This window comes from Bos javanicus, chromosome 10, assembly GCF_032452875.1.
Source record: "Bos javanicus breed banteng chromosome 10, ARS-OSU_banteng_1.0, whole genome shotgun sequence".
Classification (NCBI taxonomy): Eukaryota; Metazoa; Chordata; class Mammalia; order Artiodactyla; family Bovidae; genus Bos; species Bos javanicus.
The window spans coordinates 25,468,979-25,496,603 of record NC_083877.1 but is presented as its reverse complement, the minus strand read 5'-3'; the positions used below and the strand labels follow the sequence as shown (position 1 = coordinate 25,496,603).

Below are 27,625 nucleotides of genomic sequence, written 5' to 3'. Positions count from 1 at the left end.
AATTTTTCTCATTTTAATTACTCTCTATCTTGGTGTGTTTCTCTTTGGGTTCATCCTATGTAGAACTCTATGTTTCCTGGTGCTGGGTGACTATTTGCTTTTCCAAACTAGGGAAATTTGCAGCTCTTGTTACTTCAGATATGTTCTCTGCCCCTTTGTCAGGCTCTTCTTCTGAAAGTGAAAGTGAAAGTCCCTCAGTGGTGTCTGACTCTTTGCAATCCCACGGACTATACAGTCCATGGAATTCTCCAGGCCAGAATACTGGAGTGGTTAGCCTTTCCCTTCTCCAGGGGATGGTCCTAACCCAGGGATCAAACCAAGGTCTCCCACTCTTCTTCTGGGGCCCTTGTAAGGCAAATATTAGTGTGCTTGGTGTTGTCCCAGAGGTCTCTATAAATGTCCTTATTTCTTTTCAATGTTTTTTCTTATTTCTGTTCAGTATCAGTGATTTCCACTACTGTAGCTCACTGATCCATTCCTAGGTATCATTTAGTCTACTGTTTATCCTTCTAGTATATTTTTCATTTCAGTCATTGTAGTCTTCATCTCTGAGGGGTGGTTCTTTACATAAATTCTCAGTCTACATTCATTCTCCTCCCAAGTTCTTTGATCATCTTTACAATCACTACCTAGAATTTCTTTTCGTGTAGATTGCTGTTGCCCACTTCACTAACTACTTCTTCTGGGGTTTTATCTTGTTCCTTTGTCTGAAACATGTTCCGCTGTTGCCTCATTTTGCCCATGTTGCTGTATCTTGTAGGTTGGCTATTCCCTATTTCCCGACCTTGGAGAAATGGCCTTTTGCAGTAGACACTGTATGCATCCCAGCAGCACACTCCCCTCTTGTCACTCAAGTTACATACTCTAGGGATTCCCCCTATGAGGGCTGCATGAGTCCTTCTGTTGTGGTGGGCTGGCTATGTGGGCAGTCTGGTGAGCTTGTTTGGCTCCTGGTCCACCTGCTTGCCCGGCTCTGCCTTTTGTGGAGGCTGCTGGCACCAGTTGGCAAGACCAAGTCACAAGGCGGCTGATTGTGGAACCCCAGAGGTCTTCAGGGCTACTGCTTGGCATAATCAGGGTCCATAAGACTCCAGGGCTATAGCTTACTCATTGGTGGGTGAAGTCAGACTCTGGGGTTAGTGCTGGCCTACGTGCAGGCAGAGCCAGATCCTGGAGTCTTGTTGCAAGGCTTGGGTGTCCCAGAGCTGGTGTTAGATCACTGGTGGAGTGGGCCAGTTTCTGACGCAGTTGTATGTGGGGTCCTGGGTGTCCCAAAGCTCGTGGGCATGGCTGGGGCCCAGTCAATCCCATGTCCCAGTTGGGCCTACTGGGTGATTGTGGTTTGCTTGTGTATGATGTCTGCCCCCTGCTGAGTAAGGCTGATCCAGAGGCTAGAGCAGGCTCTCCGGAGGGGTTGGCCATGTCCAGAGTTGACTGTGGGCTCATGGAATCTTGAGTCAGCCTGTCTGCTAATGGGTGGGGCTGTCTCCCCACCCAGTTAGTTGCTTGGCCTGAGGCACCCCAGCACTGGCACCTACAGGCCACTGGGCCAGCACAGGGCTTGGTCCTGAGGCTCCTAAGTAGAGGGAGGATTCCACAGTGGTGCTTGCCAGCAGCGGTGTCTAGGTGGTAGAAGGAGCTCCCCAAAATGGCTGCTGTCAGTGTCCATGTCCCAGGGTAAGCTGCACTTGCCTACTGTCTCTCTAGGAGATTCTTCGAGATCAGGAGGTGGGATTCCTATCAAGCTCCTCTCAATTTATTGCTTCCTCCATGAGTCCTCCAGCATATGAGATTTTGTGTGCACACTTTAAAATGAAGTCTCTATTTCCCAGTCCCCTGGGATTCCTGAAAGTAAACTTGTCTGGCCTTCAAAGTCAGATGCTCTGGGGGGTGAATCTTTCCAGTGCAGGTCCCCCAGGCTGAGGAACCCAACGTGTGGCTGAGATCTCCCTCTCCTCTGGGAGAACCTCTGCCGTTGTAATTATTCCCCAGTTTGTGGGTTGCCCACCAGAGGGTATGGGACTTGACTGTATCACAAGTCCACCCCCTACCCATCTTGTTGTGGTTCCTTCTTTATAGCTTTAATTGAATTTTCTTTCTAGAAGGTTCTGTTTTTTTCCCTGATAGTTGTTCTGCCAAAAGTTGTGATTTTGGTGTGTTTGTGAGAGGAGATGAGCTCAGGGTCTTTCTGTTTCACCATCTTGGTTGATCTCCCACAGTGGTTTTTTCAAAGATTCACACAGAAACTTCAGTACAGTAATCCCTATGTAATTCAGCCCCAGATTCAAGTGTTTTAGGCTTGATTTTTATTAGAGAAGCTTTGAGAAATGATTGCAAACATCCCTGGTTATACTGCAGCTCTGTAGCCCCAGGATTTAGGGTTTACACTGGGGTAACTCAAGCCCTCACACACAGAAGGTTCATCCTGTCATCCGTGAGGACTTTCTTACCAAGAGCAATGTGTTGGCCTCTGATTGACGATCAAAGCAGAAGAGAGATCCTTGCAATAGGATTTTTTAAGGTAAAAACTTTCCAATGTCAGCCTCTGGAGGAAGCACTTTAGGTGTCTCAAAGTTACATACAGCAACTTGACACTTTCATCCAGAAGCTCATTTTCTGTGAGGTTCAAAAATGCCAGTGAGTGCTTGGTTTCAAAGGGAGAAGGAAAGATGAACTCAATGATGAATGGTGACAGAACAAGATACCAGCATGAGACAGTACAGATTACATTTTGGGTGTCTCAAGGCCTCACACAATGCGGAAAGAACATCATTTTGGTCGTTTTCCTTTGAAGGCCAGATGTGTTGCCTTCTTATGCATTGCCACTTATAGCCACCAAAAGTGAGGCAGAAGTTTCAATAAGCATCAGCTGAGGAAATAACTTTGAGAATCACTTTCTGCACATGACAGAAGAGCCTAATTTCTCATAAAGAATCCTCACCAATGAAGTACTAAGAAATCTCTGATGTCCAGAAATACTAGATTCTTGTTTGAGCCAAACATGGAACAAAGATCCATCCAGACAGGAAGCAATTATTGATCATTCTTGGACTCTCAATATCTGGTTTTGATACATTTTCATTTTCCAGAAATATCCCCTTTTGTAACTGTAGCAAACCTTTCTGAAAGGTGCTTGAGGCAGAACAATTTGAGTTCATGATACCCATTTCATTTTTCAAATATTGGGATATCTCCGTATCATAGACCATTGCAGCCTTCACAAGCTGCTCTTCCTGAGATTTGTAAAGATAGTGCAAAACCACTTTTATGTTCATCATTGAGGAAAAGGGTTTATTCTTTTCAGACTATGTTTTGTATTTCAGTAAGTCCCATTTGACCTCTAATTGACATTTGGCAGTCAAAAATTCTCTCTGGCCTCCTGACTCTCTCTTCATTAGAGAGGCTGAATAAGTATGCTGCTTGGGTCAGTTGGGAGTTCTTTAGTCTTTTTTCCTCGAAAAGTAGCTTCTGCACGTTCTCAGTGTCCTACTTGAGTCTATCCCTGTCTTCCTCCTTCTCACTCTCCAAAACGTTGGATATAATGACAAGAAACTGCCAGCTACTGAGGTGGATGACGAAGTAGTAGCCCTCACAGTCTGTGCCCCACTGAAGGGTATCCCCATCCAGGAAAGGACAAAGATCAGAGTCGTCTGACCAAGACCTCCTGAGGGCTTCTCCGGCAAACACAGATGTGTGCATTCACATGACCTCAGCACTAGGAGAAACAGAGCCTTCATTAGAGCTTGGAGGGTTGCCAGGCACCTGCACGAACTGGTTGCAAATAAAACACAAGAACAGCAATGTGGTAGTTTGGCAAGCCAGGGCTGGCTCTTTCCTCTTCCTCATCTCAGTTTCAGACAAGTGCAGACAATCCAGCACTCCTGTTTAACATTGTAGTGGAGGTTTTAATTATTGCAATAAGAAAAAAAAATATTGCAAAAAGGCAAGAAGAAAAGTTGTACAGATGGGAAAGGAAGAAATAGTGTTACCTTTATTTGCAATCAACATGATCCTCTATTTAGAAAATCATAAGAAACCAATAAAAAATTTTAAACAACTGAAACTAGGAGCAAGTGAATAAGGTTGCAATATGTAAATCAGTATTTCAAAATTAATTGTATTTCCGTATTTTATAAATGAACGATCTTAAATGAAGAAAACAGTTACATTCACACTATCCTCTAAACTTTAAAGAGGTTTAGGAATAAGTTTAATGAAAGAAAGGTAAGTCCTATATACTGAAATCTACAAAAGTTTTTAAGAGAAGTTAAGGGAAATTCAAATAAATGAACTGTACCATGTTTATGGATTGGACCACTCAAAATTATAAAAATGATGCAATTCTACCCAAATTTTATATAGAAAAGCAAAGAATCTACCTGAAACAATTTAGTAAAAGAAAAAAATTGAAATGTTTGTACTATTTGATTTTCAAAGCTTACTATGAAGCTGCAGCAATTCAGACAGTGTTACACTGTCAGTGTTAGCACAAAGATAGATTTATATACAGAGAAGGCAATGGCACCCCACTCCAGTACTCTTACCTGGCAAATCCCATGGACGGAGGAGCCTGGTAGGCTGCAGTCCATGGGGTTGCTAAGAGTCGGACATGACTGAGTGACTTCACTTTCACTTTTCACTTTCATGCATTGGAGAAGGAAATGGCAACCCACTCCAGTGTTCTTGCCTGGAGAATCCCAGGGACGGGGGAGCCTGGTGGGCTGCTGTCTCTGGGGTCGCACAGAGTCGGACATGACTGAAGCGACTTAGCAGTAGCAGATTTATATATCAGTGGAACAGAATTGCTAATCCAGAAATAGACCCTTACATTTATTGAAAATTGATTTTCCACAAAGGTTTCAACATCATTCAGTAGGGAAATCTAATCTTTCCAATAAATGGCTCTGGGACAATCTTATCCACATACAGAAAAAAGAGAGAACTTAGACAAGACACCGTAAAACTTCTGTGGTTAATTGCTCAGTTGTGTCTGACTCTGTGACCCCATGGACTGCAGTCTGCCAGGCTTCTCTATCCATGGGAGTTCTCCAGGCGAGAATACTGGAGTGGGTTGCCATGCCCTCCTCCAGGAGATCATCCCAACCCAGGGATCAAACCCAGGTCTCCCACACTGCAGATTACAGACAAAACATTCTCTGACCTGAATTGTACCAATGTTTTCTTAGGTCAGTCTCCCTAAGCAATAGAATCAAAGCCAAAAATAAACAAATGGGGCCTAATCAAACTTTACAAGTTTGTGCACAACAAAGGAAACCATAAACAAAATGAAAACTAGAGAATGGGAGAAAATATTTGCAAACAATGTGACTGGCAAGGTCTTAATTTCCAAAGATACAAACAGCTCCAACCACTCAACAACAAGAAAAAATAAAACACCCAATAAAAAAATGGGCAGAAGACCTAAATAGACATTGCCCCAAAGAAGACATACAGATGGCCAGTAGACACGTGGAAAGATACTCAACATCTAATTATCAGGGAAATGCAAATCAAAACCACAATGAGGTACCACTTCACACAGGTCAGAATGGCCATTACTAAAAAGTGTACCAATAATAAATGTTGGAGGGTATGTGGAGATACTCTTACAGTATTGATGGGAGTGTAAATTGGTATAGCCATTATGGAAAACAGTATGGAGCTGCCTCAAAAAGCTAAAAATAGAGCTACCATTTGATCCTGCAATCCTACTCCTCGGCATATCTGGAAAAATCATACTTTGAAAAGATATGTGCACCCCAATGTTCACTGAAGCAGTATTTACAGTAGCCAAGACATGGAAGCAATCTAAATACCCAATGATAGATACACAGATTAAAAAGATGATGAGGTAATGGAATATTGCTCAGCCATAAAAAGAATGAAATAATGGCATTAGCAACAACATGGATGGATTTAGAGATTATCCTACTAAGTCAAGTAATTCAAACAGAGAAAGACATAGAATATAATATCACTTATATGTGGAATCTAAAAAATTATACAAATAAAGTTATTTAAGTTATTTATTTACAAAACAGAAATAGACTCACAGATCTAGAAAACAGATTTATGGTTACCAAAGGGGAAAGGTGGAGGGGAGGGATAAATTAGAAGTTTGGGATTAACATGTATACACTACTGTATATAAAATAGATAATCAACAAGGACCTATTGTACAGCATAGGAAACTCTACTCATTACTCTGTAGTAACCTATATGGGAAAAGAATCTGAAAAAGAATAAATACATGAATATGTACAACTAAATCATTTTGCTGTATACCTAAAACTAACACAGCATTGTAAGTCAACTATAATCTAATATAAAAAGAAAATTTTAAAATAAGTAAATAAAAATGCCTACCTTAAAAAAAGTTTTAGGAGTATCAAGATCACATTGTAAGAAAGAGCATGTGGGATGAGAGATACTGTTTGATGCCAGTCTTTGTAAAATACAATCTGCTGCATCCTGATTATATTGTTTTTCCTTGCTTAGTAATTTTCTCCAGTCCCTAAAAGGACAAATTTTCTCTATACCTACTATCTACCTTCCTTCATTTTCTATTTTTCAGAAGTGAACCTTGTGTGTTTGGTAATCTTCTGAAGAAGTGAAACTTTAAAAAAGAGGGTTTGATTCTTAGTAACTACAGCCAAAGTCTAGGTACTCAGAATTAGTACCTAGACAGTAAATTGAAGATGTAGGTACTAAGTCTTTTCTGGGATAGACAGCATGCTCCAAAATGGCTCTGTAACTCTAAGTCTCTTCTCTGACAGATAAAGAATTCTGTGAACAAGCTTCTGAAGGCAGTGAAGCGCAAACGACAGACAGCGATGAGATAGTAACACCTGTATCTCAGAAATGCCCTAAGGCAGTAAGTACACTGGGGTGACCACTGTGCAGGAGCCAAGATCGTAAGTAATGCCAGTGTGCTTAATGGCCGTGTGTGCCAAGTTCAAGTCCCGTTGTAATGAACCAGATGGGAAACAAATTATTTAGTTAAATTTACATTGCAATTGAATGGAAGTTTGTTGATACAGGCAGATGAAAGGATCATTTTCTTGATTTGGCACTAATATAAATGAGGACTGACTTCAACACTTGTCTCTCCTCTTTGGATCCCTTACCTACTTCCTTCATTGTAAATTGTGATTTACCCAGCCTGTGACACCCCTTTCTTTAAATCTACCTTAAGAGAGCAGGTTTATTTTGGGAGGTGGAGGCTGGAAGAAAAAAGCTTTCTGGGAGGGCTCAGAGAGATCATTCAGTTTTTGAAGGTTTTTATTCAACCTTTAAAACCTGTAATTACAATTATATATTAAGCATTTTGGCCTCAAATCTCTTTTGGAACTAATTGAGGCTGTGCACGCGCGCACACACACACACACACACATGAATAAATATTCACAGGTATATTCACAGTCATTTTGGAATATTGTAAAGTTATAGATAAGATAGAAGACAATCACTCTAGCTGCTAGAATGCTCCCTCATACATTTGTAGGCAGCCAATAAGTATTTGTTGAATGAGTGACTGAATGAAAGATTAAAATCTAATTGAGAATTATGAACCTTATTAGAAACAATAAAGGAAAGCATAGGGCTATCTAGAATCCAGTGGGTAGATTATGTGATATAACTCTAAGGTTTATGAGAATTCCAAACAGGAAAATTACTGTTGCTTTTGTAGAGATCAGAAAACTCTTCCTTGAAAGTCAGAAATCGTACTGAGGTTTTATAAAAAAATGATGAAGGATATTGGAGTGGGGAGAAACGATTCAAGTGCAGTAGACTCAGGCCGTTAATATGGCAAATAGTTAAGTTTATTTTCTGAACTTTTATCTGTCATATCTTTTTTAGACACTGTGTAACTGGTATCTTGAGAAATGTTTGTAGGACAGATCAGAGCCATAGAATTAGAACTAGACCATAACACCTTATCCATCATAAGGTGAAGAAGACCAGGTGATGTGTCCAGGATTGTAGCGGTAGTTAATGAAAGAGGTGGAACTTGAGTCGTTTTCTAAACTGTGTACCTCTCAGATCAACCCAAAAAGCAGTCAGCTGATCAGCAAATTTGGAGCCACAAGTCAGACAGGTGACATTAAAAATATTACCCTAGGACTTCCCTGTTGGTCCAGTGGTTAGGAACCCACCTGCCAGGGCAGGGGAGACGGGTTTGATCCCTGGTCGGGGAAGATTCCACATGCTGCAGAGCAACTAAGCCCGTGTACCACAGCTACTGAAGCCCATGCACCTAGAGCCTGTGCTGCTCAACAAGAGAAACCTCTGCGATGAGAAGCTGCTCACCGCAACGAAGAGTAGCCCGTGCTCTCCACAGCTAGAGAAAACCCACACACAGCAATGAAGACCCAGCGCAGTCAAAAATAAATAATTAAAATAAAAATTACCCTAAATCAAATACTCTTAAATGAGGTCTTTTAGAAAACCTTTATGTACCCAAAAATGTTACTTGGTAAACTAAACATGAAATCTGATCATATTTAGTTAAGAATTAGTGTTGTTATCAAGTTAAACTTAAAACACAGACACATGTATACTTGATACCAGAAAAGCTTTATCCAAAGTCCAGGTTTGGGAGTTCCCTGGTGGCCTCATGGTTAGGATTCCATGCTTTTACTGCCATGGCTTGGGTTCAGTCCCTGGTGGGGAAACTGAGATTCCACAAGCTACATGGTGCAGCCAAAAGAAAAAAAGTCCAGGCTCTTGTTCAACTCGTCCATAAGAATTTGGATGGGTAACACAAACAAAGGGGAAGAAAAAAACAAAACACACAAAACTACACCAAGGGTGAGGATTAAAGAGAAGGAGCAGGGGGAAAATTTCTTAGTGGCCCAGTGGTTAAGATTAGCATTTTCACTGCTGTGGCCCAGATTCAATCTCTGGTCAGGGAACTAAGACCTCACAAGCTACGCAGCATGGCCTGAATAAATAAATACAATTTGTTTTAAATAAAAAAGAAGCAGTTTATTGAGGCAGAAGTGAAAATTACACACTCAGAGTGCAGGCCTCCTCACAAGTGAGGGGCATGCCACAAGGATTTTTGATCCCCCTTTTATCCTATTTTTAGCCCTTTGAATGGACGGGAGTATTTATGATTAGGGGTGGAATATTCATCGAGGGGAGGGTTGAAGTATGGCCTGGATTGCCCCAGGTTGCATCACCTCTGGGTCTCATGCATTTATTTCCTGAAGACATTATACAAGTGCTCTAAGAACTGTTCTCCCTTACTAGTCAAGCACCACAGGGGAAGGTCAAACAGGGTTATCAGTAGTCTGCACATTTTTACTGTGCATGGGCCATGGTTTCTGTGGTCTGAGTTTCTTGTTCAGATGCTAGAAGTTTCTGTTTTAGATGCCATTTCTTCATGTTCATCGTCTCATTAAGTGCAAAATAAAGAGGTATATAGGCTGTCTTTGGGCCCAGCCTTGTCTTTCCTGCCTCATACTCAATCCTGTTTGTATTTCAAAATAGCTGGGCATGAAAGATGGAAGAGGTTGAAGGTCCAGAGACAGTGGTTGGGCTCTATCCCTCTTCTGCCTGGAGTCAGCCACCGCAATGGAGGAGGCAAGAGAATGTCATGTTTAGGAACACGGAAATGTGGTTCAGACAAAAGTGGTTTAGACCCAGGCTCTGCTTTTAGTATCTATACCATTTGGGGGGAGTTATTTAACCTCTGTTAGGGTCTATTTCCTCGTCTGTAAAGTGGTAATTTTTTTTAATTGAAGTATAGTTTATTTACAATGCTCCAGGTGTACAGCAGTGAGATTCAGTTATATATATTCTTTCTCAGATTCTTTTCCATTATAGGTTATTACAGGATATTGAATATAGTTTCCTGTCCTATACAGTAGGTCCTTGCTCTTTATTTTATATATAGTATACAGTAGCTTATATCTGCTCACCACATACTCCTAATTTATCCCTTCCTCCTTTCCCCTTTGGTAACCCTAGATTTGTTTTCTATGTCCAAGTCTATTTCTGTTTTGTAAATAAGTTCATTTGTATCATATTTTAGATTCCACATATAAGTAATATCATATGACATTTGTCTTTCACTTCACTTAGTATGATAATCTGTAGGTCCACCCACGTTGTTGTAAATGACATTATTTCCTTCTTTTTATGGCTGAGTAATATTCCATATTATATAAATGTATGTAGTATGCTGTGCTAAGTTGCTTCCGTTCATGCCCAACTCTTTGCGACCCCATGGACTGTAGCCTGCCAGGCTCCTCTATCCATAGGGTTGTCCAGGCAAGAATACTCGAGTGGGTTGCCATGCCCTCCTCCAGGAGATCTTCCCGACCCAGGGATTGAACCTGTGTCTCTTGGATCTCCTAATTTGGCAAGTGGGTTCTTTACCACTAGCTCTACCTGGGAAGCCCAGTGTGTGTGTACACACACACACACACACACACACACACACACAGCATCTTTATTTGTCTGTTGATGGACATTTAGATTGCTTCCATGTGTCTTGGCTATTGTAAACAGTGCTGCTATGCATATTGAAGTTGTAGAGTGGTGATAAATATGCCCATTTTATAGCCATGTGGAAAGATTTAAATAAGGTAATATGTGACAAGGGTTTAATATAGTGCTTGGGACAAATTAAGCACTAAATGATAGTGATGATGATGGTGGCCACGGTCTGTCTCCTCTCTGAAATACTTTAGTTCCCCAATGCAAGCTTCTATGGTGTGGTAGTGGCCCCTACAAGGAAGGACAAAGCCCTAAGGGGATGAGATCCAGACAGAGGGCTGTCATTTCCCTTCTAACTGCCAGGTCAGTTGTATAGGTTACAACTTTAAGAACTTTCGCAAATGTCTTTCCCTTGTACTGATTAAAAAAAAAGCAAAGCAGTCATAGTACATTTGGGTCTTTAACTCCCTCTCTTAAAGTCCAGAATTAGAAGAGTTCCTTTATCATGGGATCTGAGTAGGACTGTTCCAGAGGAGGCTCTATTAATCAACACAAGGTTCCTAAAGGCCTTCTATACTTCCAAGAATCCCCAGGAAGGGATCTCAATCCAGACCTCATGGTTTCCTCCATATGAAGTTCTGTTCCTGATCTCAGGAGTCAGTCTCCTACTACGTGGACCATATAACTAATCCTCTTATTAACCTCTCCTAATGAGAAGGGAACAATTCTTTCCATTTGCTCTGTGGCCTCAGATTACTGTCTCTTAGCCATAGTGTATATAGTGTATTTCAAGAACCAATAAAAGAGAGGTTTATTCTATTTTGTTATACTCTTAAGTTCAGGAATTGAAGATTTCTTGACCCGTTCGTTATGTGTATTAATTAGTTTTAGGAACTCTGCCCTTTTCTCTCCTCAAAATTAGCTAGCACACCTGAATAAGCCAAAGGGAGCTATCTGTCTGTCACTAATGCTGAATAACTAACTGCTCTTAGGGGTTCTGCTAGCAAGTTCAAATGAGGTAATATATATTTCAGTTATTAATATGGCTAATACTACTAGTTACATATATAATATTACTAATTATATAAATGACATCAAACTATAGATCAACTGTACATATTCTTTTATAATGCTTTTGATCTTGAAATAATTATAGATTTGTAAACAGTTACAAAAAAAAAAATGTATGGAGAGGTACCATGTACTCTTCATCCAGTTTCCCTCATTTTTCAAAACAGTTTTGGTCTATATTATTCTGAAACATGCATTTTTCTTTTTTGAAAAAGTTTTTCTTTTTTAAAAAATAGCTCAGTTGGTAAAAAATCTGCCTGCAATGCAGGAGACCCGGGTTTGATTACTGGGTCAGGAAGATCCCCTGGAGGAGGACATGGCAACCCACTCCAGTATTCTTGCCTGGAGAATCCCATGGACAGAGGAGCCTAGAAGGCTACAGTTCATGGGGTCGCAAGAGTCAGATATGGCTTAGTGACTAAATCACATCACCACAAGGTATAGCTGTATAATAGTGTATAAGTTTCAGGTGTACAACAGTGATTCACAATTTTTAAAGGTTATTATTCATTCATAATTATTATAAAATATTGGCTATATTCCTTGGCTTGTACAATATATCCTTGCAGCTCATTTATTTTATACATAGTAGTTTTATGGCTTAATCCCCTACTCCTATCTTGCCCCTCCCTGCTTTTCCCTCCCCACTGGTAACCACTAGTTTGTTCTCTGTATTTGTGTGTCTCTTTCTTTTTCATATATTCACTAGTTTGTTTTAACTTTTATTTATTTTTTAATTGAAGTATAGTTGATTTACAATGTTGTGTTATTTTCTGTATAGCAAAGTTACTCAGTTATACATATACTCAGTTCCATTCAGTTCACTCACTCAGTCGTGTCTGACTCTTTGAGATCCCGTGGACCGCAGCACGCCAGGCCTCCCTGTCCATCACCAGCTCCCAGAGCTTACTCAGGCTCATGTCCGTTGAGTCAGTGATGCCATCCAACCATCTCATCCTCTGTTGTCCCCTTCTCCTCCCACCTTCAGTCATTCTCAGCATCAGGGTCTTTTCAAATGAATCAGTTCTTCACATCAGGTGGCCGAATATATTCTTTTATATTCTTTTCCATTATGGCTTATCATAGGATAGTAAATATAGTTCTCTGTGCTATAGCTTAGGACCTTTTTGTTTATCCTTTCTGTATGTAACAGCTTACATCTGCTAACCCCAAACTCTTACTCCATGGCTCCCCCAACCCTCTCCCGCTTGGCAACCATGAGTCTGTTCTCTATGTCTGAGTCTGTTTCCGTTTCCTAGATAGATTTCACTTGTGTCATGTTTTAGATTCCACGTATAAGTGATATCATATGGTATTTGTCTTTCTCTTTCTGACTTACTTAGTATGATAGTCTCCAGTTGCAACCATATAATCCTCACAGGACCCGTGTGAGTCCTTCAACAAGTAATCATGGAGTTACCTGCCTTATTATTTGCCAGGCTCTGTGGCTACAATATAATAAATAAGGTAGACTTAGTCCTTTCCTCTTTGAATCTTACGTTCTACTGAACGAAAACAGATATAAATCACTGAACAGATACTTGCTGATTCTAAATACTACAGAGAAGGCACATTGGGTGATATAATAATAATGGGAAGAGTTGAGTTAAATGAGGTAGTAAGAAAAGAATTCTCTGAGGAGAGGATGTTTCAGCTGAAATCTGAAGAATGAGAAGGGAATCCTTGGGGGGTAATTACTTCAGGTAGAGAAAATGGCAAATGTAAATGCCCTGAGGTAGCAAATAGTTTGATTCATCTTAGGCAGAGGTCTCCACCCTTTTTGGTAGCAGAAACTTGGTTTCGTGGAAAACAATTTTTCCACAGACTGGGGTGGGGGTGGGGGTGGCGTGGGGATGATTCAAGTCATTCCATTTATTGTACACTTTAATTCTATTGTTATTACATCAGCTCCACCTCACATCACCAGGCTCTAGATCCAGGAGGTTGGGGACCCTTGATCTAAGGTACTGGAAAGCAAGGGAATGTTATGTCAGTTTTATCTCAGTAAAGGTGGGTGGGGTGGGGGGAGGTTCCACTGTAAAATCTCATAGCCAGCCTTTACAAATGAGCCTTGAAAGGAACAAATGTGTGGTGACTGCACCTAGCTTTTGCAGAGTTTGCCGTGTGCAGACCTTGTTGTTCTGTCTCTGTACAGCCAGGTATCTACAATAAAAGAAGGAAAGAGGGAGGGAATAATGGTGCAGTGACACCTTTGTTCCTGTGTACTATTCTGTTCTTGGTAAATGTCTTTGTGGAATAGATTCCTAGAAGTGGAACTGCTGATTTCAAAAGGCATCTGCTCTTGAAATGTTGATGGATTCTACCACATTATCATCACCCAAATGATACTAATTTGCACTCTCAGCCTGTAATGGCTTTTTTTTTTTTTTCTCATAGTTTTATGAAAACTTCCCCCCCAACATCCTCAATTTAATGGAATGAGAACAACTGTGAGGGAAAGAATCAAAAGTAATTTTTTTAAATTTAGATCTAGTTGACATGGAGAGATAACAAAACAAATTAGTGGTATGTTAGATGTTAGGTCTAAAGGGGTTAGCAAAACAGAGTTACGGTCCTAGAACCTGTGGAGCTTACCGTCTATGAAGTGCTGTCCAACAGAATTATAATGTGAGCCACCAATGTAATATAAAGTTTTCTAGTGTCCACATTAAAAGTATAAAAAGAAACAAGTGAAATTAATTTTAATAGTGTATTTTATTTAATCTAATAAGGCAATGGCACCCCACTCCAGTACTCTTGCCTGGAAAATCCCACGGATGGAGGAGCCTGGTAGGCTGCAGTTTATAGGGTCGCTAAGAGTCGGACACAACTAAGTGACTTCACTTTCACTTTTCATTTTCATGCGTTGGAGAAGGAAATGGCAACCCACTCCAGTGTTCTTCCCTGGAGAATCCCAGAGGCGGGAGAGCCTAGTGGGCTGACGTCTGTGGGGTCACACAGAGTCAGACACGACTGAAGTGACTTAGCAGTAGCAGTAGCAGCTAAAGAATCATCATTTTCACATGAAATCAATATATAAAAATTATTGAGATATCTTATATTCCTTTTTAATGCAAAGTCTTCAAAACTGTGCATGAATTTTACACTTACAGCACATCTCAATTCAGATTAGCCACGTTTCAAGTGCTGAGTAGCCACATGTAGCTAATGGCTATCATGTCATTACTGTGGTGCAGTGTTTTCCAACTGAGTTGACATCCTGTAGTGGAAAATGAAATAAGGGATCCAGCCGGCACTGAAACAAATAAACCAAAAACTGAGATAGACTAGAATACAAAATAATAGTTTGTATTACATGTAGTAAGAGAGGATGTTGGCCAGGGCAGCAAGTCTGAAGCAGAGCTCAAAGGACTGGAGTGCAGGGTGGTCTGCTCTGTGTCTTGTACTTGGCAGGGTGTCGATGGGAGCCCAGGGAGCGCTGGGCATTCCTTTGCTTTAGTGGCTAAAACAGCCACTCAATTGGCAGTTCTCTTAGGATCTAACTGCAGGAAAGAGCTGGATTGGTTTTTGTCAAGAAAGTTTAAGAAAACAATCTGTGTTCTCAGAAAGTTTCTTGATTCTTTCTGTCTGTGGTGATGGCTGAGAAAAGCTGGTCTGGAGAAATGATTTTCTGGACTGGGAGATAGAGGACCTGGATTCTCTTTACCAATTTCCCATGATTAGCAGTGCCAATTCAGCCAAGTGGTCTCTTGGTGCCAGCTTTAGGGGCCTGTAAATTGATTCTCAAGGAGTAGTATGTTAGGTGGAGTGTGCCTGTGATTATAGAGAGTGATGTGTTCATTACATGGAGTATAAACACTGGCACCACTAACCTACCGGAAATGAATATTTTCCTTGTCAGGATTCAGAGAAGATGTGCATTGAAATCGTCTCCCTGGCCTTCTACCCAGAGGCTGAAGTGATGTGTGACGAGAACGTGGAACAGGTGTATGTGGAATACAGGTTCTACGATCTGCCCTTGTCAGAGACGGAGACTCCAGTATCCCTGAGGAAACCCAGAGCAGGAGAAGAGATCTACTTCCACTTCAGCAAGGGTGAGGTGTCCCTCGTGATCAGTGGGAGGGGAAGCTGACAGTTGTTTAGCCTGAGGGCTTCTGATGGGGTGGATCTAACCGTTTTATTTATCAAAGTAATATATGCATATGGTTTTAAAATATCAAATAGGCCTAAACAGATTTTTGATTAAAATAAAGCAGTCCTTTGCTCCACTCATTCTCTACAAATCACTCCCCCTCACCCCTCTCTGACCCCTTCCTCAGTCTACCTCTCCACTTTTCACTTTTTCTGCTATTTCTTCTTTCTTCTGTTATTTAACCCCGTGTTTCTGAGGAAATCATTCTTTTGCAGTTTCCTGATTCAGTAATTTTAGACCTTATCTGCTGACTTCTATCTTGGCACATAAAATTTGTCTCTCTTATATCACATCCACGTTCTCTTTCTCCCATACAGTTGGATCATAATTTTAATTTTTAAGTAATTGTAATTGTTTCTATTGTGACTATGTAAATATTCTTATGGAGCCAAGTTGTACACCATGATATAATTTCTTTCTTGTATTATTGTGGTCTCAATTTTTCATTTTCTTTTTTTTTTTTTTGTTATACCTGTTGTGATTCTTTCTACATCCTCCAGCAGATTTTTAAATTTTCAAATAAACAACCTATCGTATAATTTATCTTTTTTTTTTCCCTGAAGATATCTCTTTATCTTCTTGTTCTTCTCCTCTATTATCCCACTGCTGCCCCATTTGGAGAGTTTAATTCTCTTATTACTGCATTTCTTATCTCCTGGGTCCTATGTCACCCTCTATCTGATTTATTATATTCTAATGGATCATGTTTTTGAGTAGCTTTAAAAGAAAGAGTACATTGGAAATAAATATTTTGAGACAGTCTTGCATGAAATCTCTATTCATGCAAATAAATCTATTCTCAAATAAATCCATATATTTATTTGATTGATGATTAGACGAAGTATAAAAATCTATGTTGAAAACATTTTTCATTCAGAATTTCAAAGCTATTGGTCCATGATCTTCTAGGTCCAGACCTGGAGTCTAGTTCTTATATGAAAACGACCTCCTTCCTCCCCAGAAGACTTTAATATTTTCTCTTTAGTGTTCTTAAATTTCAGAATCATGTGCATATATGTTCTTTAATTGTTCTGGCCATTCGGTGGGCTCTTTAAATCTGGAAGCTCATGGCTTTTAGTTCTAGGAAACTTGTTTTCCTTTCTCTGCTAACTTTGTCCCCCTACATTTTCTCATTTTCTTAGTAGAATTTTGGATCTTCCAAATTGATCCTCTAATTTTATCACTTTCCTCCTTTACCGCTGCTTTTTTCTTTATTTCTCTTTTTCTTTTTGGACAGGGGTAGAAAATACTTCCTTAATTTTATCTTCCAGTCATTGACTAGGGTTTTTTTTTTTTTTAATTTCTAATAGCTGCTTCTCATTCTTTATTCTTCAACCCCTTAACCCACCCCTGACCTTTAAAAAAAGTGTATCCTATCCCTGCATCATAGTTTGGCACGTGACCCGAACTCCCGTCTTGCCTTCCGAGCCCCCGTGTGTCCTTCTTTCATCCTTCCATTTGCCTCACGATCCTTAATAGCAGCTGCAGAAAGGAAGAATACCTCCAAGACTTCACACAGCCCAGTGGGCAGAACTCCATCATGTGGCCAAACCTAGCTAAACTAGAGACTAGAAAACATAGGCAAATTTATCTGAGGCTGCAACAGTCCTGTGTAAAAAGGAGGAGGAAGAGGGGAATGCATGTTGAATCAGGCACCTTGAGTTGAACCTACCTCAAAACCCAAATTTCTAGGCAGCCCTAAAAAAAAAAATCAGTCTCCTAGAATTCTTCCAGTTGAGGAGTGGGGGGGAGCATATTTATCTTGGCCTTTGGCAGAACAGCTTACAAGCTTGGATTGTAAGGCTTCCTTTGTATCAGTACTCGAAGCATATTCTTAAAGGGCCACAGAGTAAATATTTTAGGCTTTGTGGGCCAAACAGTCTCTGTCACAACTCTTCAGCTCTATCGTTATAGTTGGAAAGCCACCACACAGTAAAGAGATGGCTGTGTCCAATAAAACTTTATTTATGAAAACAAGTAGCTGGCTCCTGGGCACCCATGCTTGCCAGGTGTCTGGTTTAAATCACTGTTTTGCACATACCATTTATGAAAATCTTAGTGCCCAAATAGCAACAGTATATGATTCTTTTCTTTTCTCCCACTTACCCTTAATACAGTGATAGATCTGGACCCAGTGGAGCAAAAAGAACGGAGGCAGTTTCTGTTCACCATGCTGATTGGAGAAGATCCTGAGCAAGGACAGTAAGCATGTGCTTCCTATTTCTAAAGACAGGAGACATCACACAAGAATTCAGGAGTTTGAGTCTAGTTTTGTGCTGATGTGGAGTATTTTAATAACTTCTTTCATATTAATATTCTCCTAACGAATTTCCCATCAACTTGGGTAATTTATGCTTGTGACTGACTACCTGATAAATTATGTAGTCTCATAGATTAGTTCATTTCTCACCCATGCCAGCCTCTGATAAGCGCTTTTTTTGAGGCAGCAATTGACGTCAACACTCCATGCCCCTACAGAAAGGACACACTGCCTTGGCGCTCTAGAATAATTTGATTCATTTCTTGCAAACACAATACCATTGTTAGCTTACCAAATATTATGCCTTTATAATAGCAATTTTATATTTTGAGTTAAAAATGATTTCTCTACAGGAATACTTTGAAGTAAAATCTGAGTCTACTCTTAAGTTTTAGGAAAGCCGACTGTCATATTCCTATAATCTGAGGAGCCCTCCTTTTAGAGGTTCCAGATGAAATGCATTGGATATACATAGACTGAAAATTTTCTCGTCTAGCAGAATTTTGAAAATCAAATTTATATGGACAGCTGTGTTTTGTTTGTTTTTGTCAGAGTCTGGCAACCTTACCTCCTTTCCTTGTGTGTGAGTAAGAACTAGTATGGGACTGGTGTTCTAATCCATTACTTTTCTAAAAGCTCAATGAAAGTGCAAGTCGCTCAGTCATGTCCAACCCTTTGTGACCCCATGGGCTGTACAGTCCATGGAATCCTCCAGGCTAGAATACTGGAGTGGGTAACCTTTCTCTTCTCCAGGGGACCTTCCAAACCCAGGGATCAAACCCAGTTCTCCTGCGTTGCAGGCTGATTCTTTACCAGCTGAGCCACAAGGGAAGTCCAAGAATACTGCAGTGGGTAGCCTATCCTTCTCCGGGGAATCTTCCTGACCCAGGAATCGAACTGGGGTCTCCTGCATTGCAGGCGGATGCTTTACCAACTGAGCCACCGAGGAAGCCCTGAAAAGCCTATAGTGGGGAGCATGTTGCCTTTGTAGTCACACAGACTTGGTTTTGAATCTTGACTCTTCCAGTTACTAGCTCTATGACATTTGAGATAATACTTAACTTGAAGGCTCCAGAGAGGATGCTGCAGAAATAACGTAGTTTCCCTAAGGCAGTCGGTATTGCATGCAGCAAGTGGTGATGCGAGTTATCTGTTTCCTGGGAAAGCTGAGGTGGAGTCAGCATTATCCCTTTGCATTGTTGAAGTTCTCAGTACTGATACAGAAACATAATTACAAATACATATTGCTTGGTGGCCATAAATGCATCACTTTTGGAATTTCTTTTCAGCTTCTCATATTTAACTGTGATTTAAAATGCTTGAATTTTTGGTCCTATTCTTGCTCCTGTAGAACTATGGGCCACCAATATTTGCTTTTTAAAAATGAATAGGAATATAAAATATCCATTAGAGGCAAATCCAGGGAGACAGAAAGGAGATTAGTGGTTACCAGAACTGAGGGAGAGAATGGGGAGTGACTAGTTAAGGGTGTAGGTTTCATGGTGATGAACATGATCTGGAATTAGATAGTGGTGATGTTTGTACATTATGATTATACAAAAAAAAAAACTGAATTGTACACTTTACAATGGTTAAAATAGTGAATTTGTGTCATGTAAATTTTACCAAAAAATTTTAATAGGTCTCAGTTTCTGGAATTCAGGATCATTCTTTGCTAGACTAATACCGTCAGCCTCCTGTATCTGCAGGTTCCACATCCATGGGGTCAACTAACAATGGATCAAAAATATTTGAAAATACAATTCTAGGTTCTAGGATGTTCCAAAAAGCAAAATTTAACTTCGCCACGTACTGGCAACTATTTACTTAACACTTACATTGTAATTATTCATAATAGCATTTACACTGTATTAGTTATTATAAGTAATCTTGAGATGATTTAAATTATATTCTATATGCAAATCCAACAGCATTTTATATAAAAGACTTGAGCATCTGTGGATTTTAGTATCTGAGGTGGATTCTATAGTTGTTAATTGCTCACTGCTTGGGAGGAACTGTGATATGTATGATCTTTATACAGTGATATACTGTGATATGTGATACGTATGATATGTATCATCTTCCAAGATTTACAACTCTTACTTTTTTATATTCATTTTGTAATTCTGTATTGTTTCCTTTACTCTGCTCAGGCTTGGTATTAGACTGTTATTTACAAATATAAAAACCTCTTCTAATTTCCATAACCTTGTTTTTTTGTGTAACACCTCCACTGCCCATTTCTAATCTTTCAGCAAAGCTGTAAACCATTTTACAAGGAAATGTATCTCTCAGTAGTTTTGAGAAAATGTCATCAATTACTTTACCTCAAGTCTTAGTTCCCTCCAAGCCTGTTGTTACTTTGTAAGTCATACCAATTTCTTAGTCTTTTGCCATTGCATTCTTATAAGATGGAGGAAGAGTGATTCAGGAAATACAGTGTATAATTTATGATTACTTTTATCCCTTTTTAAAGTCTATTAGTAGTACTGAGTTAAATGGGTATTTTCTCCTTTAGTTTAAAGTTTACAGTAGTAAGTGATCCTATTGAGGAGGAAAAGAAAGAATGTCAAGAAGTAGGCTATGCATATCTGGAGCTGTGGCCGATGCTGGTATCAGGAAGAGACATCCTAGAGCAAGATCTAGACAGTGAGTCATACATTTTGGTGCTCTCAGTTCTACTTATATCTAAGGGAATAATCCTAATAATGAATACTTTTGACTTTTAATACGTAATTACTAGTTGATGAGACAATTTGGATTGAAACCCCTACTGCTGTTTTCTAAATCATTCCTCAGTTGTATATCTTCTCCCATATATCTCCTGGCAACTAGCACCTATTATGAATCTCCAGTATTTGAGACAGGGAGATTTTGAAAAGACAGTTTTACTTTCAAGCAAATTTAAACATCAGCCTTTCTGACCTCCCTTATCCAATCTGTTCTGAAACTGTCTATCTACTGTGCATTTCCCCTAACCCATCCAAAATGGTCCTCTTTGACTAATAATGACTTTGTCCCAACATTAAGTGTTCTGAATCTGTCCCTACCTCCACTGTAGAAACTTCAGAACCCTTTTCTCTCCTGAATTACTGCAATAACCTCATAAACTACCTTCCCTGATTTTCTCATGCCCCCTTAGAATATATTCCTCAGAGTGGAGTCACTTTTTTGGAACCCAAATAAGAAGCTGTCATTTCTAATACCATCAATTAAAATCACATTTTTTACAAGACAAATGGCCTGTTACGATCTAGATCCTGCTTATCAACATAGCTTCATTTCTGCCAAACTTGTTTTCCAATCTTGGCACATGCTGTACATGCTTAGAGTATCTTTTACTTTTTGAAGACAAAGGGATTGTCTTCAGAAAGCCTTTTCTGATTCTTCCATTCTGGATGAGGTGCCAGGTCTGTGTTCCCAAAGCACCCTGAGTTTTCATCCCAGCACCAGCTATACTATATTGTAATGATTGTTTTCCATCATCTTCCATCAGAATGAGTCCCGCTAAAATGGGAGGTAGTAACCTTGTATAGTATCCCCAGCACCTAATGCAGAAAATAATTTAATATAAAATATTAAGTATTTAAGTGTTTTTCAGTTGAATGATACAGATGTCTGGTGTTTTTTTCCTTTCCCAACAGTTGTTGGCCCTGAAGATCAGGCTACCCCCATAGGAAAGCTCAAGGTGTCTCTTCAAGCTGCTGCTGCCCTCCAAGCTATTTACAAGGAGATGACTGAAGATTTGTGTTCCTGATGGAACAAGTGCTAGTCCATTCTAAACCCTGAGGGAACCATAGTCAAAAGTCTCTTATAAAGTAACTTGCTCTACTATGAATTTGGTTTACTGTGATGTCTCAACCTAATCATGAAAGTTTAGAGTGATAAAAGTTCCTTTTTGTGATACTAGCTGGGTAAAGAGAATTATTCTCTATGCCTTAGCACTTTTTTAGGAGAGAAGCAGGCTTGTTTTTAGGAACTGAACTGCAAAAGAATTGTCACAGAAAGTAAATTTATAAAAACAAAACAACAACAACAAAAAAAAAACCACAGTTTATTTATCTTTTAGTTTTTCCAAAATTGAAAATATCAAGTCCTACTGCTAAGGAGAAAATAAACAAACAAATGAACAAAAATCCGAGACCCCTCCCCCCTCTTCTCTTAAAGTCACAGAACACAGAAGGAACTGCAGTGGGACAGGTGGGTGCAGAGAACCAGGAGGGAGAGGATGGCAAGATAAACTCCCCAAATACTTAAAAAGCTGTTCAACAGAAACTGTGATAAATACAGGACAATGCAAGACAAGTAAAAACAAGGAGCAGCAGTGACGAGAGGCTGTGTTGCAGATGTGGCCTCCCTTCCTCTTCTCTTTTCTCATCAGGGTATTCTAGGCCCAAGGCATGACTTGCCCCTTCCAGATCTAAATGTTGACTCCTTTGACCTCCTTCTAGATTTCACTAGAAGCAGTACATGAGGCACAGCCATTCTTTCCTCATACATCACAAAAGAAACAATGGTAATTTTGCTTCCACCATTGTACCATGTGTGAATTTGTAAGGAAGATGAAACTGAGCCAGGGAGTATCACTGCTTCTTACGTCTTCCAAGGCAGTAAAAATACCTCAGAATCTGCCTGAGGCAAGAAAGCAGGAAAACTTAGATGGAGATACCAGCCTGATCAGCCTATCTCAAGTTGTATTGCTTACACCATTAGCAAATTCCAAGAACCTTTTCTTGAGTTCTGCAAAGATGTGTCTTAAAGAGACGTGAGGAAGGTCATGGCAGGCGGGTAAGATGGGAGGATCGCATCTGCTGGTCAAGAGCCATGGTACAGGCAGCAAAGGTCACCTTGTACCAATGTCTTGGAAATATAGCTTTAAGACATCAAAGAATAAGATGTCAGAAGCCAACAATGTCCTGGCAGAAGGTGACAGGAAGAGAGAGGAATGAAACGGTATTTATTAACAGCGGAAGCCTCTGCCCTTCTTCAAGAACACCTCCTCCCTTGCCATCTGGATGGGGCCATTGGCACGTGTCCTGGTGGGCCTGGAATTCCCCGAGTAGCTTGGTCCACACAAATGGCCCCCTAAACCCATACACAAATGGCAAAACTTCAAAAGAAAAAAAAAAAGGAAAAAATACAGTTTCTATGTCATGTAAAATTTTCAGGGATTGGCTGTAGGAAGAATGGAGCTGAGGGCCAAAGTTCTGAAGTTACTTCCTCTTTTTCTTGGGAGGCGCAGAGCTGTGTCTGGAACCTCGGTTAGAGCCTCGGCCTGAACTGTGCACAGATGCCTTCCTCTTTCGGCTCATACTTCGACTCTGTTCTTCTTCTTCCTCATAGCGGCTTTCACGGTCGGCTGAACAGAAGAACGAGGCACTAGTTATCTAGATGTTAGCTTTAGGTATCTAACGCTATTGTACACAGCATGAAATAATGCAGAGAACGTACTTTGGAGTCAGACTTAACTTTTAATCTTTTCTCAGTTGCTTATTAGTTGTATGATCTTGGGCAAGTACTTAACCTTTCTGAACCTTGATTTACTTATAAAATGGAAAACTGTTTTAGGCTTAAAGGTAATCTATGCAAAGGACCTATCACTATGCTTGGGCTATACAGTACAGTAGTATGTAACTTACATTTGGTATTTGGTTTCAGAGTAGTTAAAACTAGTACTACAAAAACATTCTTAACCTGGAAGAGGGCCATAAAGCTAGACTACTATCTGACTTAGATTTGGAAACCAAACAGCCTAATTTTGGAGTCTGACAAGACTATCCTGGCTAAGGACCCACTGAGGGAGCTGAGCAGATGAAAAAATCCTCCAAGTCGGCAGAGTTGTGCCCCCTGGAGAGTACAGGTGCATTCCAGACCTCATTTGCTCTTCTGGTCAATGACGCTGTAGCTGTGACTCCACATCAGCTTTACACTGTTCTTATGTTACTTTTATCAGGCAAATAATACCTCAAAATACTGAAATTTGTGCCTCAAAAAATAAAACAAAAAAATTTACCTTTTCGGGCTTCTTCCTCCAGTTCGTCCCAATCCTTTCCACTCTCTTCTTCACTGCCCAATGATTCCTTGGAATAATCTGGAATAATATTAAGCATGAATTACTAGACTGGAAACGGAATGGAATGATAAAATTATTCCCTTCAAAAGCCTGTAGAAATTGCCTAAGGTTAGGAAGTCATGAACATTTGTCCCTATGAAGACTCACCTGATTCTTCAGCTTCTGATGAATAATCTTCATCACTGTCCTCCTCCTCCTCTTCATAGTCTTCCTCTGAAGGATTAAAAGTCTCATCTTCGATTTCAGACTCGGAATCCCCTTCCTCAGCATCACTCCCCTGGTGAGTTGGAGCATAATACTAAATACTGGGTGTTTTTTTTTTTTTTAATTTACTTCATTAATAACTTAATTAATTCAATCCACTGAGTGCACCAGCATTATTTCTATTTTATATGAAAAATGAAATAAAAAAGACCTAACCCTCTGAGTAACCAAGAGATAAAAAAACAATTAAAATTACTAGTAAGATATAATAATTAGATAACTTTTGCAAGACGATTTGAAGTATTTTCCCTGAAAACTAAAAAATTCATTCAAACAGTAGTTTTTGTAATTTCAAAGAAACCTTGTGAGTGGCTACCAATGCCCAATTAATTTATCATTTACCTGTAAAACTAACTTGAAGAAACAATACCAAGTTATGCTCAGAACTTCTCCCATTTGATTGGTCCCTTACGTACTGTTCATATGGCATTCTCCTAACTGCCCAAATGATAATGGGCAACACTATGTGTCAGAAAAGAAACCCCACACTCACGCACCTCACCCTCAGGTTCCAGGAAAGACCAGCCACCTTGTTCAAAGAAGCCCTCAGGGTCATCAACAATGGTCTTCATAATTTTAGTCCAGTTGAGGGACTGTACTCCTTCTGTGTATTTTAGGTCACAGGAACTAAAGAAAAATAACATCATACAGTAAAAAAAAATCAATCCTCCATACTCAGCTTTTGGGTGTTTTTTTTTTGGTTTGGCCATGCCAAAAGAGCAGAGTCTTAACCACTGGACCACCAAGGAAATCCCGCCTCTATACTTTGTGAGAACATCCAGTGTCACGTTGGTCATTAGCATCGTGGAAGAGCAGTACCCTTTTCATATGTGAGAGCAGGTGCTCTTGGCACTATCCCACCAGAACATACCGCCAAAGAGCTGATATCTGGTCTCCCAGAGCACTAGTGCTCACGACAGAACCCCATTAAAAAAAAAACTACTTAACGTGCCTTGTGTTAAGAAATGTTCAAATGACATTTATCCACTTCTGTTGAGGTGAACAATCAATATGGGTGGGGGAAAAAAAGAAAAGCAGAACACAGTAATGGTAAGGGCCATAAGAAGAAACCATTAGCACAAAACCTGAGCATGTGCTTAGTCACTCAGTCGTGTTAGACTCTTTGCAACCCCATGGACTGTAGCCCGCCAGGCTCCCCAGTCTAAGAGGATTCTCCAGGCAGGAATACTGGAGTGGGTTGCCATGCCCTCCTCCAGGGGATTTTCCCAACCCAGGGATCAAACCCAGGTCTCCCACGTAGCAGGCAAATTCTTTACCATCTGTGCCACCAGGGAAGCCATAAAACCAGAGATTCCAGCATAAATCCATTATGGGCACAATCATATACACTGAAGCTTTTGCTTCTAGCTATGATGGAAGTGACAAGGATTAGATTTACCTTTTCACCCAAACAACCAGAAAACTGAACAAAGTATGGAACAACAGTTTTCAAACACTAGATACTAAGCAGCACTAGACTAAAATCCCAATGGAATGAACAGCAACGGGAATGGTTAAATAAGTAAGACTTTCTCCTCATTTTGTAAATTCAGGAATAGCTGTTTTGAAGCCACAATAATGACAACTGTGGAATTCATAGCATATTAAAAGCAAAATGTATGGTGGTAATAACAGGATAGAAGGAGAGAAATGGAAGCATAAGAACCTTCTAACAGACATGGTCTATTATCTGAATGCAGACTCTGACAAGTTAGAGGTGTAGCTCATCAGCAAACTAGGAAGATGATTGTAAAGAATCATAAAATTAAAAGCAGGCATAAAAAGAAGAAAAGCTTATCTTTGACAAAGGAGGCAGAAACATACAATGGAGAAAGGACAATCTCTAACAAGTGGGGCTAGGAAAACTGGTCAACCACCTGTAAAAGAATGAAACTAGAACACTTTCTAACACCATGCACAAAAGTAAACTCAAAATGGATTAAAGATCTAAATGTAAGACCAGAAACTATAAAACTCCTAGAGGAAAACATAGGCAGAACACTCTCTGACATAAATCACAGTAAGATCCTCTATGAACTTCCTCCCAGAGTAATGGAAATAAAAGCAAAAATAAACAAATGGGACCTAATTAAATGCTTTTGCACATGAAAGAAACTATAAGCAAGGTGAAAAGACAGCCTTCAGAATGGGAGAAAATAACAGCAAATGAAACAACCAACAAAGAATTAATCTCCAAAATATACAAGCAGCTCATGCAGCTTAATACCAGAAAAATAAGTGACCCAATCAAAAAATGGATCAAAGAACTAAACAGACATTTCTCCAAAGAAGACATACAGATGGCTAACAAACACATGAAAAGACACCCAACATGACTCATTATCAGAGAAATGCAAATCAAAACCACAATGAGGTACCATCTCATGCTGGTCAGAATAGCTGCCATCAAAAAGTGTACAAACGGTAAAGGCTGGAGAGGGTGTGGAGGAAAGGGAACGCTCTTAGACTGTTGGTAGGAATGCAAACTAGTACAGCCACTATGGAGAACAGTGTGGAGATTCCTTAAAAAACGAAATAGAACTGCCATATGACCCAGCAATCCCACTGCTGGGCATATACACTGAGGAAACCAGAATTGAAAGAGACATGTGTATCCCAATAACTGTTTATCAGCTATTAAAAAGAACGCATCTGAGTCAGTTCTAATGAGGTGAATGAAACTGGAGCCTATTGTACAGAGTGAAGTAAGTCAGAAAGAAAAACACCAATACAGTATATTAACACATATATATGGAATTTAGAAAGACAATAATGACAACCCTATATGCAAGACAGCAAGAGAGACACAGATTAAAAGGTAGACATTCTCAATGGATTAAAAAAAAGCCAAGGCATGAATGCAACCTCAATGTCCACCAACAGAGGAATAGACAAAGAAAATGTGGTACATATATACAATGGAATATCTCAGCCATTAAAAAGAATGAAATAATGCCATTTGCAGCAACATGGATGCAACCAGATTGTCATACTGAGTGAAGCAAGTCAGAGAAAGAAATATCATATGACATCCCTTTATATGTGGAATCTAAAAAGACATGATACAGATGAACTTACAAAACAGACTCACAGACTTAAGAGAACAAACTTATTATGGCTGCCATAATAAGTTATGGATAGTTAGGGAGGTTGGGATAGACATGTACACATTGCTGTATTTAAAATGGATAACCAACAAGGACCTACCATATAGCACATGGAACTCTGCCCAGTATTATATGGCTGCCTATATGGGAGGGGAGTTCTGCGGTTGAATGGATACATGTGTATATATATATGGCTGAATCCCTTTGCTGTTCACCTGAAACTACTACAACATTGTAAGTTGGCTATA

The 27,625-nt window shown here is 39.8% G+C and overlaps 2 protein-coding genes across 2 annotated transcripts in view; one reads left to right on the top strand and one right to left on the bottom strand.

Moving 5' to 3' along the window:
- The window catches only part of RPGRIP1 (RPGR interacting protein 1), a 45,595-nt gene extending 23,824 nt beyond the window's left edge, over nucleotides 1-21,771 (top strand). The window contains 5 exon segments of the mRNA XM_061430543.1: nucleotides 6,777-6,874; nucleotides 15,380-15,572; nucleotides 17,788-17,872; nucleotides 20,452-20,582; nucleotides 21,578-21,771. Of these exon segments, the coding sequence (XP_061286527.1) occupies nucleotides 6,777-6,874; nucleotides 15,380-15,572; nucleotides 17,788-17,872; nucleotides 20,452-20,582; nucleotides 21,578-21,690 (620 nt within the window). The 3' untranslated portion in view covers nucleotides 21,691-21,771.
- A 200-nt stretch (nucleotides 21,772-21,971) lies between these two features.
- SUPT16H (SPT16 homolog, facilitates chromatin remodeling subunit) overlaps nucleotides 21,972-27,625 on the bottom strand; it is a 37,096-nt gene continuing 31,442 nt past the window's right edge. The window contains exons 23-26 of the mRNA XM_061430536.1: nucleotides 24,768-24,897; nucleotides 24,154-24,283; nucleotides 23,947-24,024; nucleotides 21,972-23,292 (exon numbers count right to left, since the gene is read on the bottom strand). Coding sequence (XP_061286520.1) covers nucleotides 23,147-23,292; nucleotides 23,947-24,024; nucleotides 24,154-24,283; nucleotides 24,768-24,897 — 484 coding nt within the window. The 3' untranslated portion in view covers nucleotides 21,972-23,146. The remainder of the gene's footprint in view (nucleotides 23,293-23,946; nucleotides 24,025-24,153; nucleotides 24,284-24,767; nucleotides 24,898-27,625) is intronic.